We start from the raw sequence: 14,949 nt of genomic DNA, 5'->3' as shown, positions 1-14,949 counted from the left end.
GGGCAATGATCTTGTTGAAAAGGGAGAGAACATTGGATGAAGGAATTGCACATTTAGGGAAGCCAAGTCAAGGCAAGGAGAACTCTCAGAGAGGATTATGCATAGCAGGTGAGGAGCATCAAGGCATAGCTCAGGGAAAGATTCCAAAGGGAGGGGGAGGGGAGGGCCAAGTTAGTTCCTATCGGAAGGAAGTCTACGATGAAATCTCAAGAGAGGACAAAAGGTTAGGTGGAGAGTTTATTGCATGTGACTGAGCGAGTTTCCAATTGAGGTAAGAAGCCGATGAACTAGTGAGGGCTTGAGGCATAGCTACAAGTTGAGGACAAAGGAGGTAAGCGTACTTTCTTGCGTGCCTTATTGTCCTTTGACATGTGATTTCTCTCTCCAGTATAGTTTATTTTAGACAGAAGGAGAAAGGCCATGGTAAATCCTAACATACATCAAAATCAAATCTTGATGAAATCGTGTTATAAATGTGGCATACACTTTGCATGCCAATTGAAATTGCATTCCCCGTGTGATGTTCTTAGTCTACCCATGTTAGACTAAACTTACAATAATTGCACCTCCAGAGGTGACATTCTAGATAGGAAGCTTGTCAAGAACTAGTTGTACTTCTAAAAGTAACCCTCTTTGCACTGCCTAATGCAACATTGCAATAAGTGCACTCCAATTGATGACATCCTACTACCTAGATAGGAAGATTCTCAAGAAATTTTTGTGCTTTCAAAAGTACACCAATTGGCATTGCTTAACATGATGATTTTTTTGAATAGCCCTTAAGAAAAAATTCCATCTCTACTTTTACTTACTTGCCTCAAGGTCTTAAATTATGTCACCTAGATGCAAGTTGCAAGCACATGCAATTGAATCTAGAAAGATTCCTATACCTCGCACACACGTCAACCAAGAAAACGTGGTTTTCCAATAGCCATTGATTCTCAGTCTCATTACTTTTTGTTTTCCAATGTCAATGACTTACATCATGAACGTGTAGTTAAAACACACACATAGGTGATGAAAAATGAAGAGAATTCTTGGCTCATGAATATACCCAAGAGGTTCTTGGCATGCCCATAGGTATACCTTGCAATAAGTGCACTCAAAGAGATGACATTTAAGAGATAAATCATGTCAAGAAACTTGTTGTGCTTTTGAAGGTATATCATTATGTATTACCCACCATGACATTGTTTTTTGATAGATATCAACTAATATTCCCATTACATTGTCTTTTGCTAGACACTAACTAACATTCTCATATTTGATTGCTTGCCCACATTAGCATCTTGAATAATGGCACCTATCTTAACATTAGTTTGGTACCAAAATACGACACTTTTAGTGTCCTTTTTTAACAAATTCAGATTAAATTTTATGTGCATCACACAATGTATTTAAGAAAACCCTCTTAATATGGTTGAATATGTTAGCTAGAGGGTCTTTTAAAAATATAACCTTGCATTTTAGAAGCTATCTTGATCAAGAACTATACTCATCAAGTGGACCCCCAAAAGACTGCAATTAATGATTTGAAAATTTGACTTTATAAGCTCAAGAAAAAATGAAGAGACCTCGTAGAAAATTCTACATGATTTTTCCACAATTGTGCTATGGATAAACAAAATTACTTGAGAGTATATAAAATAATGGGAAGTTCTATGTGTTTGAGATGGCCATTTCAAGCATATTATTGTATACAAAGAATAATATGTTCTTGATGTATTTGGGAGTTTAAAAAGTGATACATTGCTTACCCTCTCCATTGAGGACTCAAAGTGGCAAGTAGGAGTGCTTTGGTAAGCAAGAATTATTAAATAATTTCAAATATTCAAAACCCCGCATGAGAAAACATTGATATTTTAATTCTTGAGTCATAAGCATTCAAAACTTCGAATGACTTCAAATTTCCACGTAGATCAACTAAATGTGTCAGTTAAAGTATGTGATGCAGACACAATTGGGGCATCTAAAACCTTGGTTTGAATGTTATTACGGAGGACTCAAGAGTTTTTTCACAATAAAAATTCAAGATAGACTTCAAGCAATGAGATTTAACTGAGTTAGGGAGCCGAAAAATAATGTAGTTTCTCAATTTCAACATATAAAGTCATTTGAAGTTGTCAAACTACCCGAGAATAGCCCCAATTCCATGAGAGGACCTTTGAAGGCCAAAATTATGCTCTTAGTAAGCACGTGTTCGAGTATGAAATTATGTCTATAACTTGCAAGTGTCTTGGAAACTAGTCCTTGAAGGGTATTCCATTGTTTAGTAACACTAAGTACTAAAACTGGGATTTTACAAACATAAAAGACGTCATCTCTACAAAAATATATATTAATTTTTTGATTTGTTTTGGGCAAAACAACTTGAAATTTTACTAAAATTTACAACTTAAAACTTACCATAATTCTCTCCAAAGGGCTTGTATTTTGAGAGCGAGAAAAATAAAATGTTTTCTTTCCCTCTCATAACCAACCTATGGTAGAAGGAAGGTGTAAAAAATTTCATTCTAGCTTGACAAATAAATTGCCAAAACTTTGCTAGGAAAACAAGACACTCAAGTGTCCAACTACAGGTTTAATGTTAACATGCAAACACACACAATTCCATCAAGAAGGAGTTTCTCACTCTACATAATATTCAATTGGAGCAACAAATTTCAAATTTACACAAAAAAAACTATTTACAAAAAAGATTTTTTCTTAAAAAATTTGGACTTTTCAAGTTGAAAGATGAATCTCAAAGCCTTATTCACATCCTTAAACTATATTCAAGAAGTTTCAAGAAATTTTATATTATATACAAAAGTTATGGAAAATTATCAAGATCTGCTTAGGCTAGCCACTTTTGTCACTCAAATACAAGAATAGTGTTAAAAAGCCTTACATTTACAAATAAAAAAATCGCATGGGCTATGTTGACTTCCACTAACTCTCACATACATCCACATGTTATATATGTTGGAAAATCTTTGCAAGTGACTTCTCGATTTAATACATATTACTATGTCTCCCTCCCTCTCTCTTTCTCTCTATGGGCATTGGGAAATGTTTGATGTAGTTTCCATTCTAGGTAATGAAAGAGGTCGGCCATGTAGAGAAGCGATTGTGAATGATAGAAACTATGTTGATGGGTTATATGCATGCTCCAAATTGGTTCACTTTTGTTGGTACAAAACACTCCTTTAATGGAAGAAAAATGTGGAATAATTGGTGGAACAAGAGTTTTTTTTTTTTTTTTTTGGATTAGGCATTGTATCTGATGGCTCGAAGTCAAAGAGGCAGTAGAAATGGTAACTAGGTAGAGCTGGCACTAAGGAACTTTAGAACATTATTTTGAAGGACCAGATTGAGGGGTGCTACTTTGGATTGCCAAAGGAGATGCGCCGGTATTGTTTGTAGAAAATTTTTAACTCCATTTAGAGACTTATAAAACATCCAAGCAAGGTTTTGGTATGCATGCCATCTCAAAGACCTATCCTACGGACAAGTCAGTGTCCATCTCAATGGGGCAAGAGTTTTCCAAGGAAAAGATAGAACCAAGGGAGCCAGCTAATAGTTAATCAGAGAGTTTTGAAGAACCAGGGGAACCAAATGATAGTTCACCAGAGAATTTTGAAGAGGTAAGGGAATTAGTTGATAAATCATCAAAGAGTTCCAAAGAAGCAAGGGAATCAGGTGATGGTTCATCAGAGGATTTTGATGATTTAGAATGAGATGTCAATGGACAAGGAAGGCCAAACGGCTACCAACAGGTCACAAGGCACAAGAAAATAATAGAAAGGTAAGCTAGGTCCACTGGATAATTTGGTCAAGGGCACTTTATGGCTCTCAATGCAAAGTAGATGGGAGAGGAGAACTTTGCAAATTCTCTTGAGTTTTCAGTTGTACCTTGCAGCTTTTAAATTATTAGTAGTATCTATGCCAAAAGTTATCGATGTTGATCTGGTGCGGTGTGGACTACACAAGAGAGGAGCCACTCCACTCCTTTGTCACATATTCTCTTGTTTTTTTTTTTTCCTTTGTGGGCTTCGTTGAAAAAGCTTTTGATATGGTTCCTTTGAAGACTCTTTGGAAACATATGGATAAGCTCCAAGTGCCAAGTGAATATATGCTTGCAATTTCTTGTATTTACAAGAAGGTGTTGTGTTGAGTGAGTATAAGAGAGAAGGAGTTTTGAATTTTTCACAAGTACTATTGATGCCAAGAAAGGATGCCCACTTGCACCAACTCTCTCTAGGCTACTCATTGATGAGTTGGAACATGTGGTAATTGAGATTATGCAACAAGAAGGCATTGAAGAGGTTATGATTGGGAATATAGTGATCATGTGTTTGTTGTAGGCCAATAAAAAAGTACTTTTGGCACATACTTTAGAAGATGCACAAAGCTTATGATTGTCTTGGAAAATTTTTGCTTGCATAGTGGGCTGATTGTGAATGGCTCCAGCACAAATATTATACTTGTGAAAACTCTCAATAAAGAGAATCCATGCATTGTGGACAAGGTAGAGACCTTCAAGTACCTTGGCCTTGAGGTTGGAGGCAATCATAAATGGAATGCTTATGCTATGTGATGCTTGGAAGACATTAAGTGACCTACTATGCTTTGAGAGCATGTGCAATGTGAGAGCGATTTACTGTTGGGATCTCAAGAAATACCTCTTTGACACCTTAGTGACATCTGTGCTTCTTTATGAAGTTGTATTATGGGGTTGTAAGGAAATATTGCACTCAAGGGAACATGGGAACTGCACCCACCTTTACATGCTCAAGCATGTTCCCCATCTTTTTCATCCATGATATTTCCTTACATGCATTCCTTACCACCCAAAGTGGACTCTCTATTTCAATGCTCATTTCCACAATTCTTAAGCATTGAGATTCACTTATCAGCTCCACACAACCCACATGATCTATTCCTCTAGGTCCCATGGGTCACATTTGAGCTTTGAGGATGATAATGAAATATATGTGTGTGTGCACGCGTGCGTGCACAATGTGGGTAGGCTACTTGAGAACTATCAAGCAAGTGTTGAATGGCAGGCTGGAAATTCATATATTGTCTGCCAACCTAGTAGTGGGGTGTGTGTGTGTGTGTGTGTGTGGCACAAAAAGTGGCTATATATTGTGTACAAAGAGAAGACTAGGGATGCTCAAAACCCTATCACCTAGAGGATATACAAGATAGAGGTAGGACAATGTGAGGGCTATGTGTAGAGATTAATAGCCAAATTATGACATACTTAGTTAGGATAAGCTATTATCAACTATTGCAAGTAAACCAATCACATGGTTACTGAAATCACAATACCTAAAGTAAAATTAGTGGCAGTGTCACTTTATCAAAATCTATATTTTGTAAGAGTGCTTTTATAACCAAAAAAATAAAAAATTGTCATTTGCATGAGTACTTTATAAACCTTATGTGGCTTGTGATGTATTGTCCCCTCGTCTTCATCTATTGAAGCCTCTAGTTAAAAGTTATCAAAGACTCTAAATCAAGAACAATGAAAACAATCATTCTCATAAGCACTAAGTCATTAAGAAACTTCCTTTGGGGGGTTGTCACTCTTCAAGATCAGTTTTGTATGGTTCATGGGAAAGGGGGATTTATGAAGGGTTGTATTTAATTTTTATTTTTTTGTTTTTTTATGTGCAAATACAGCCTTATAATCTTGTGCAAAGTGTGGACCTTTTGTCACAAGGATATGGGTTTCCTTTGAAGTCAAAATAACACAAGCACTTATAAAACTTCAAGTTTCCCATAGTTTTATTGTTGGTAATCACCACAAGAGCATTTTGCACCTTCAAAAACATGTAGGTTATTTGTATCTCTGACCGCTATTTTACATTTCCCTACATTTTATGTGAGTGAGGTAGCAGCATGGCAATCCGCGCCTAACCCACAGGTTTTTGGTGATGCTTATGTCCATCCCTTGTGGTGTACTATTGATTGCACAAGTAAGCCTTGTTGGAAGTTATTTCTCACCTTTCTACGAACTTAGTATAGGATTTCTTGCCTTCAGAGTTGGATCTAGGTACTTATGTGCTATTTCTTGGTTGGTTTAGAGTCTAGCTCCATATGTCTCCAATGTCAACTCAAAATTCTTCTCAACCACCTCAAAACCCATGGATTCAATGAACGATTCCTTGATTGCTTATGGAGGGAGCTCTAGGCTCAACAAGCTTGTTTGCATGTTTGTCTTGCTCAGCTTGCTTTTTAGTTTTGCTCCTTTTGTCTCGGTCTTCAAGCTCTCTTTGTCTCTTAGAGCTTTTCTTACTTCCATTTAACTTGCTGCTTCTATTGCTTGTTTGAGCCCTTGTAATTGCACAAACAAGAACCACTTGCTTGCTCTCTAGAGGAAGGGACCACCTCTACCATATCTATAGGTGCTTTGCCTTTCTAACTTGGATTCATACGATAGTCTTGCCATATTATTTTGTCTTGCAATTGTGGAAACTATGCCCTTGTTTAGGTCTTAGCACTCCATGCCTCATTTTCCCATTGGCTTTAAAGAACAAGGTGCTCAAAACTATGTGTTAGGTTATGGCTAATAGGTTAATGTGCCATTCATGGCATAAGCATAGTTAGAATAGAGCTAGCTTAGGTCTTGATATTGGGCACATGGAACATTAGAGTACAATTGCAAATGATAGACTTGCTTTTATTCAACATAATGTGCCTCTATATAGGCATATACAAAGAGACAGCCTTTTGACACATGGGTATAAGATGTGGCTGCCTATCCACAAATACAAGTGGTTGTGCTTTGTACAAGGATTGTAAGAGGTTTTTCACATGGGTTATTGACACATCACTTTTCTAGGTGGAAGAGGTTGTTCACACAAGAGATGCAACAAAAGCCCGCATCCCAACAATCCTCCCCTATGCGGGTTTTGGTTGCATATCACTCACACAAGATTATCCTCCCCTCAAAACACACTAGGGTGAGGCACACAAAACACATGCCTCCCCCTTAACACAAATCTACCTCCCCTAGACACAAGGGTGTAGGCATACAAAACACAATGACCAAACTTGCAAGCTTGCAAGAGGCACCAAGGAGACGTGAGTAGGACAATATAGGGCGCGGATGGTGGTAGGCTGAGGGGCTTCGAACAACCGGGGATAATGGGGTTGACTGGGCAATGAGAGGTTATGGCGGGGCCCTGATTGACTGGAGCTACGGAGCACCTTCTTGCACGTGATGGAGCTGGGCACCGAGAGCAACCAGGTGCAACAATTAGCTTGAAGGCCTTGAGGCAATCAAAAGCAAGCATACTAGAGTAATGATGACGCACATGGAGGATGATGAAAGTGTCGATAAAAGCTAGGTGAGGGTGTGGATGAAGGCGGACTGCCTCAAGGTGCCTAGATGCTATGACGAGGTTGCCTCAGGTCGTCTTCAGTGTCGAGAGGACAGGGCTGAGAGGAGCACGGTGTTGAGAGGTAGAGGTGGGGCAGTGGTTGTGGCTGAGAACCCGCGGACTGAGGGGGTGATGGTGAGCTGGCTGGTAGTCGAGGGTGTGCGTTGTAGGCGTGACAAGAAAGGCCGTGTTTCCATCTCAAGGGGGGAGTGGTTTTCTGATGATGACGCGGTGATGAGGCAGGGTTCCCGTGTAGTGCTAGACACAGCTCCTCACTTGGATGTGGACAGTGTGTGTGAAAATCAATGCAGGTCGAGGGTGTTGCAACAAATGGCAGGTGATGGGGCGGCCAAGAATGATGCACGTGGATGGGCTCACACCTCAACAGGGTGGGGCCTTTGACCTTTTTAGTAATGAAGTTAACCTTCCAAAAGAAAACGGGACTTTCCCAACAACTTCCAAGGGTTCGTTGTGTTCCTTTAAAATTTGGAGGTAGCTCCCACAAAAGGGTTTGTCTTTGTAGCCACACACATACACAAAACTATCACATTAATCAAGTGAGCTCCAAATCAAGGGCTTTGATTAAAGATTGTGTAGAAAATTGCAAGCACACACACATAAAAAGTTGAAATGGACTTTTGCTTTTGGCAAAAAATCAAACCAAAATGCACGTAGAAATGCCAAAATTAGTTTAATTGATAGGAGAAAAGAGCGCATACTAACACAAATTCCTCTTGTGAATCAAATTAGTGTGGGTAGTGGCATTTGAATAGTACATATCCCATTGCTGATTGACTCAAAAGGAGGAATATTTGGGAGATGATTAGAGCCAATGTTTGTATGCAATGCATGGGAGGTATGATTAGCAACCACAATGGCTTAGGGAGAGAGAGCCAATGCAATCTAGCAGAGAGAGAATTCCTAGGATCTAATAGATTAGGAAATGCTAATCTAGATAAGAGCTCTGATACCAGCTGTTAGGTTATGGTGGATAGGTTAGTGTGCCATTCATGGCATAAGCATAGTTAGAATAGAGTTAGCTTAGGTCTTGATATTAGGCACACGATACAATAGAGTATAGTTGCAAATGATAAGACTTACTTTTATTTAGTTTGTACCAATGGCCTTTTTTGCATGGAGGCAAATCAAATAAAGTCCATGTGTCATTTTCTAAAAGTGCATCGTATTCTGATTGCATGGCAGTGATCTAATTTTCTCAATTTTGTACTTCATCAAAAGATAGAGGTTCCTCAACATTAAGCTACACACAATCAAAGCATAACAATTTGAGGAATAAAATGCATGGTGAGAACCTGAACAAGTACGGCTAGACAAAGGTGCATCCAATTTACTGTCATGCAAAGTATGGTCCAGCCATTTAGGCATACCTCTAGCCTGCTCATTCTCAACCCTTTCCTCATCAAGTACATCATGTACATCTGCATCAGTTAATAGGATGATCTGTAACATTTTCAGAAACCCCCATAGGCTGTACATTTGCCTCATTGGAATTTACATTTAAACTTCCACCATTGAAAAGAGGCAACAAAGTGTCATAAATGTCCTATGAGCTGACATTATTGTCTCGAGTACATGACAGCAAGGGTTGAACAGAATCTTCCACAAACACAACATCGCAAGATACGCTTTGTTTGCGAATGATACAACTTGTAACCTTTGCTTTCAGCACTATAACCAACAAAAATACATTTGACAGCCTTATCATCCAATTTATTGCGTTGTGTTTGTGGCACCAAAGCATATGCCAAACAACCAAAAACACGCATGTGCTCAATAGAGGCTTTCTATCATGCCATGCTTCATATAGAGTAATAGACTGCAAAGCTTTTGTAGGACACCTGTTTAGTACATCAATGGCACACATGATGGCCTCAAGCCAAAAAGAATGCGGCAAAGCTTGACTTTTGACCATACATCATGCCATTTCCGTAAGTGATCTGTTTTTCCTCTCAGCAACACCATTTTGCTGAGGCATATAAGGCACTGTACGTTGGTGTTTTATCCCACGACTAGCCAGAAATGCATTAAATTCATACTCCCCCCTCGATGGGAATGGAGGGTGTCCATAGTACATTTCGAGACATTTTCAGCCATAAGCAAAAATTGTTTGAAGCACATAAATACTTCGGACTTCGCTTTAAGCGGAAATACCCATGAGTGCCTGGAGTAATCATCAAAGAAATGCACAAAGTAAAGGTAATTGCCCAAGGACGGAGTTTGCATGGGCCCAAAATCATCACTATGCACAAGTTGCAACCTGCATGTGGCCCTAACTGAACCATCCTTTGGAAACTTAGAACGTTGCATCTTACCCAAAATATAGCCTTCACAAACGTGTTTGACAGGTGCTTCAAGAGGCGGCAAAGAAGCAACCATATCAGATTTTTGCAAACACAGCAAATTGGCAAAATTCAGATGTCCAAAACATGCATGCCAAAGTTTTGCACTTGAAATAGCCTTAGAATCCACAACTGCATTTAACTGTATTTGTAGAATTCTGCCCACACTTGTCTTACAAAGTGAGCGTATACAACCCACTGCATAAAATGCCAGATGCAACAATTTTATTGCCAAAACTCATATCATGTACTGTACATCGGTCATACAAATTTGACTACAAGACCAAGTCTAGAAAGTGCGGATACAGACAAAAGATTCTTCTTGATCCCAGGTACATACAATGCATCAACAAGTGTGAAAGAACTGCAATTTGCAGCAGTCAGCACACTCTTTCCAACTCCCTGAACCTGATAAGAGGCATTGTTGGCACAAGTGACTGAATTCCCATGAGGGACAAACTCAAGAGAGGTAAACAAATCATGATGTGAGGTAATATGCTTTGTAGCACCACTGTCAAAATACCACACATGTGAATCTGTAGCAACTGACATGCATGCATCATGGACAGAAGGATCATAAGTGCACTCTGCATTAGAAGCCCATTCTGCATCCACATCAATATCAATGTCTCCTTTCAGAGAAGACTCAACAATAACTACATTTGTAGTGGAACCAGCCTCTTTCTTCTTAGCCTCTTTGGCCTTCAACTTAGGACACTACTTGATCAAGTGATCATTAGCTTTACAATAATGGCAACGCATCTTGTTTTTGCCCTTATCACCAGAATTCCCAAACGAATTGCTGCCAGCAGAAGCATTAGGAACATGTGATTTACCACTCGTAGAAGAACCATGAGAAGTGGGTACATTGTTTTTTACCACCTTTTCTTTGAGCGACAATAAAGGCATGTTCAACTGCACACTGTCTAGTACCGTTTTTTTTAAAAAGTGACTCTTGCAATAACAATGTGTATCAAACTTGGATTTCCTTGGGTCATAAGTTTCCAAGTACTAGCAAAAGTCTGGTAAGAATCATGCATCAAGAACAGTCTGCAAAAGGGAAGTGTCAGAAAATGACTTCACCTACAAAAATAAGTTGCTCATTGATATCCTTGACACCAGCAAGGAAAGTGTCCATATCATCTTCATGCATAATCTTGGACTCCAGCTCTTTACGCAACAATGCACTTTTTGCCTCATTGCGACTTGCATAAAGACCAGCCAGAATATCCCAACTATGGTTTCAAAATTTCACTGAAGGAATGTGAGGAGTAATAGTGCACTTCACAAACAATGCAATCAATGCATGAGCCTCCACATCTTTTACAAGAATCTTGTTTTACATTTAGATAGGATCAGAGGGTGGAGGACTCTCTAGGTCTTAGAGGGAGTCTAGAAACCGTTTGTCTGGCCTAGATCCTTCGACTTAGGTAGATTAGGTAGACTTAGGTAGTTTTAGGTAGTAGTCGAGTTCTTGAGTAGGAGTTGGAGTGGTAGAAGCGGTGAGAGGAGAGCTAGAGAGTCCAGAGAGGCCAAAAAGCAACCAAAAACACCATTTCACATGATAAGTAGGAGTAGAGTAAGTAGGACATCATGATTCAAGATCTAGAGCATTTCATGCATGTACACTTGCTTGGTAAAGTCATCACAAGTTTGTAAAAGACGCAAAAGTGTGTTTGAAAGCCTAATTGAAGTCCAAAAGTTACTGTGAGTGTTTCTGATAGCTCTACAGAGCATCAGGAGCATTCCTGTCAGAAAAAAATTTAATTTTAAGCCAGGAGACATCCTACGCGTAGGATGTCTACAGGCTAATATGGGAGGAATTTTGGGATTTTGAGTTGACCAGTGTGTTTAGAAGGTAGGGTTTACCCTAATTTCAATTGGAAAGTGGAAATTTGACCATATCTTGACAGGATAAGGCCAGATAGACTGAAATTGCCAGACATCCTACCCAATTTGTGCCAAAGAATTATTTTGAGACCAAAACCATAAGATGGCTGCATGAGCATGTCTTGCATGATATATTGAGTGACTGAAAGGGGTTTCACCTCATTTGGGTGAGAAAATTGGGTTCAAAGCAAACTTTAGCACTTTTGACTGAAAAAAGCAAGAACAGCTAAAATTTGGGACTTTTGACATCCAAACCAAAATCTAAGCATACCACTGGATAAAGAGTTCATATAAGCTCACATAGGGTAATTGTCCCCATCCAATCTATCCTCAACAACAAACATCTTGAACACATTTGTGTTGTTGTCAGCCATGGCAAATGTTGCACCTGATGTGAAAACTGTCTGAAAAGAGGAGAAACGAAGGGGGAACAACACATGCTATATAGCACAAACCATAGAAGAATGTAAGGGACCTATTATGCAAAAAATGGCATTGACACAAATTTTGCACAAAATGACGAAATAACCTGCGTAGTATTGACTGTAGTGGAAACGAAGGGCGAAATGAGCCTGAATTAGAAATCTGAGCAGACCGAACTCTACAACCTGACCCAAAAAATTTGTCGACCTGCGGATGCTCGCCAAAGCTCACTATAAGCGGAGAAAGCGAGCAGACGTGTGCTGGAGCTACTGACGACTAAACCCGAGAGGATGCAACCTGCTTTGATACCAATTGTTGGAATTAGGGTTGCAGGGAAACACACACAGGTGGGAGAAGACGAAGGAAGCTCAAGGCACACAAGAGAGAGTGTATTACTTAGTGTGCAAGGGAAAGAAAAGTTAGCCCTAGAGTGATGGACGTTTATACAATGCATCGTGGGAAAAAACCTCCTAGTGAGGGAAAAAATGGCCCGACGGTCCTAAGTGTGTTCACACACATCACTATCACATGTATATGGTAACATTAGTTTGCTTTGCGATGAATTCCATTGATTGGGCCTAAAATCAAGATTTAGTGATCAAGCTAACACACATGTTTCAAGGGGTGCCTATACACTATGAATACACAAAAAATGGCGAAAGTAACCCATAGGTGACCATACATTACGTTCTCAAAAATTGGTGATCAAATGATGGGTTCTCTTTGATTCAAATTCCACTGATATGCAACATGCTTCCCAGAGTGCTAAAACATAGGCGTCCAAGAGATGATGGCACTACCGGAGGAGGGATGGCGTTCAACAAAACTATCACGCAAGAAAGGACCAGAGACGAAGAGACTCTATTCATGGAGGAGCTTTCTGCTATAGCATGAGAAGGCACCATAGAAGATGAGAAATGAGCTTTGAGAGTAGTCCCAAAAACTTGAGAGCAACCTGCGACGATCGAGCATCCGATTTCAATCTCCCTAAAAAAATAGTTTCCATTTGATAATGAAGGCCAATTAATGGAGTAAAACATTGAATCATTGCATTAGCAAATGCCAACTGTGTCCCCACTTTTAATATCATGGCCATGTGACGTGCAATTTAAGGCTGGGTTCACAATGAGCGACAACAACAGTAAGCAACGCGGCACTAGCCAACTGGATGGATGTGTTCACAAGGCACGACGACAGCAAGGAAAAGGGCTGCCAGCTTGCAGAGGGTTTTCAACAAATTCTCTTCCGACCCCTCCCCCCTCGCCCATCTTCTCTTTCGCCCTCCAATTTTCCAAAAGCCTACCATTTTTAAACTATTTATGCGAGAAGTATTTGTTCCAAGTCACTACATCTGGTTGCCGCCTTGTGTGAAACGAATGCCGACGGAAGAGTTCCACCACTCTCGTGTGAACCCAGCCTAACTTTACCCAAACGACGAGCTTCGTTTCTGAGTCAGAAGGTGGCGATGGTCACACACTCTGGCTTCAGCTGCAGCTGCTGTAGCGCGCAGCAGCTCGTCTTCTCTGCAGCTGCACATCCAGCTCTTCAATGCTCTCATCAACGGGCCCTCTTGATCAGAGCCCTTAGTAGCAGCAGCGCAGGTTCCTCCTCCTCGTTCTCAAAAACCCACAACCAAACTCGGCGCCAGTCCTCACCTAGCCATCATCGCTACCTGGCTGTCAGTCTCCTGCTTATACTTCGTTTTCTAAGGTTCCGTATAGAGGCAAACTTCTTATTGGGTGTTTATCTGGCAGGAGACCTACCTGACAGAAAAATCAGAATCTGCAGAGCGTTCTTACAGAGATTTGCTGGTAAGACCTGAATTCGAAGCTGCTGTGATTGTGCTTTTGAATGTGATGTTCATTTATGGTCTTGCAATTAAGCAGACAATTGTCTGATCCGTGGTGCAGTCACTTTTTCCATGTTTCTTCTTGGTCGTCATGTGTTAGCAGGGCATGCTTCTCTCGGATATGGCACTTGACGTGGAGTGCATATCCCAGGTGAGTGTGCCATTTGGTGTGCGCCACGCACCCCCCCTTCCCTGCCCCCCGGCCCTGCCTTTATTTTCCGGGCACCCCATATATGTATGCCATGGGCTGTTTTGCTGAGTAGGAAGGAGGATGCCTTGCTGCTGCATTTGTAATGGAAAAGGAGGCCTTGTGTGCTGCGTTTTGGCCTTGGGTAGTGGCGCCTCATCTGTGTGGGTATGTGGTTCGCAAAGGGAGGGCTGAGGTTGGTTGGTCTTCATCATTATTGAAGAGTCTCTTGCATCTGCGATTTTTAGCTTTGAAGAGCAGGAGCGTGCAGTCGCGGCAGAATGATGTGGGTCGTGGTTTGGATGGCCCTTGTTAAATAGAGGAGATTGTACATAAGACTTCACCATAGTAGAGAAGGAACTAGAAAGACCTTCATGCAAGGAGACACTTTTATGGATGTGATGGTTAACTCGTCTGGTGAGAAGGTGCAAGAGCTGCTCACTAGTCAGATTCCGTGTCTGTCAGCATTTCCAAAGGATCAGAACCTTGATGCCTCCAACTACGAGGACATGGGAAAGTGGTTATAGAAGCGGTTTTGGAGATCTTTGAGTTTTTCTCGATTATTCAACCAAAGATTGCTCGGCCTAAGGCACCCCTAAACCATACGCATAGTGATTTGGAGGTGGAGCAAATTGGGTGGTTTTGTTAGGGCTCCCTTAGGATCCATCTTGCGCACATGATTTTACAAGCCAAACATGTACATAAAGCAAGGATGCAGCTACTGATGTCGTTCTCCTTGTTCATAAAGTTTCCGGGAGATAGATCACATAATGGCTGCCCATTGTTGTTGCCAATGGTTTCCATTCATCTTCTGCCTTCAGCTAGCAGGAGGGTGACTTGTGGCTGCGTTTTTGTATCGTGGAGACC

The 14,949-nt window shown here is 40.5% G+C and overlaps 1 protein-coding gene across 1 annotated transcript in view; it reads left to right on the top strand.

The window, feature by feature from the left end:
- Window positions 1-13,434: 13,434 nt before the first annotated feature.
- Window positions 13,435-14,949, top strand: part of LOC147462948 (uncharacterized) — a 47,708-nt gene continuing 46,193 nt past the window's right edge. Inside the window, exons 1-2 of the mRNA XM_086486253.1 lie at window positions 13,435-13,724; window positions 13,801-13,857. Coding sequence (XP_086342379.1) covers window positions 13,512-13,724; window positions 13,801-13,857 — 270 coding nt within the window. The 5' untranslated portion in view covers window positions 13,435-13,511. The remainder of the gene's footprint in view (window positions 13,725-13,800; window positions 13,858-14,949) is intronic.

This window comes from Adiantum capillus-veneris, chromosome 2 (assembly GCF_014529385.1).
Source record: "Adiantum capillus-veneris isolate H3 chromosome 2, ASM1452938v2, whole genome shotgun sequence".
In the NCBI taxonomy this organism is placed as follows: domain Eukaryota; kingdom Viridiplantae; phylum Streptophyta; class Polypodiopsida; order Polypodiales; family Pteridaceae; genus Adiantum; species Adiantum capillus-veneris.
Note: the sequence above shows the minus strand (reverse complement) of the source record. Positions and strands in the feature narration are given on the sequence as shown.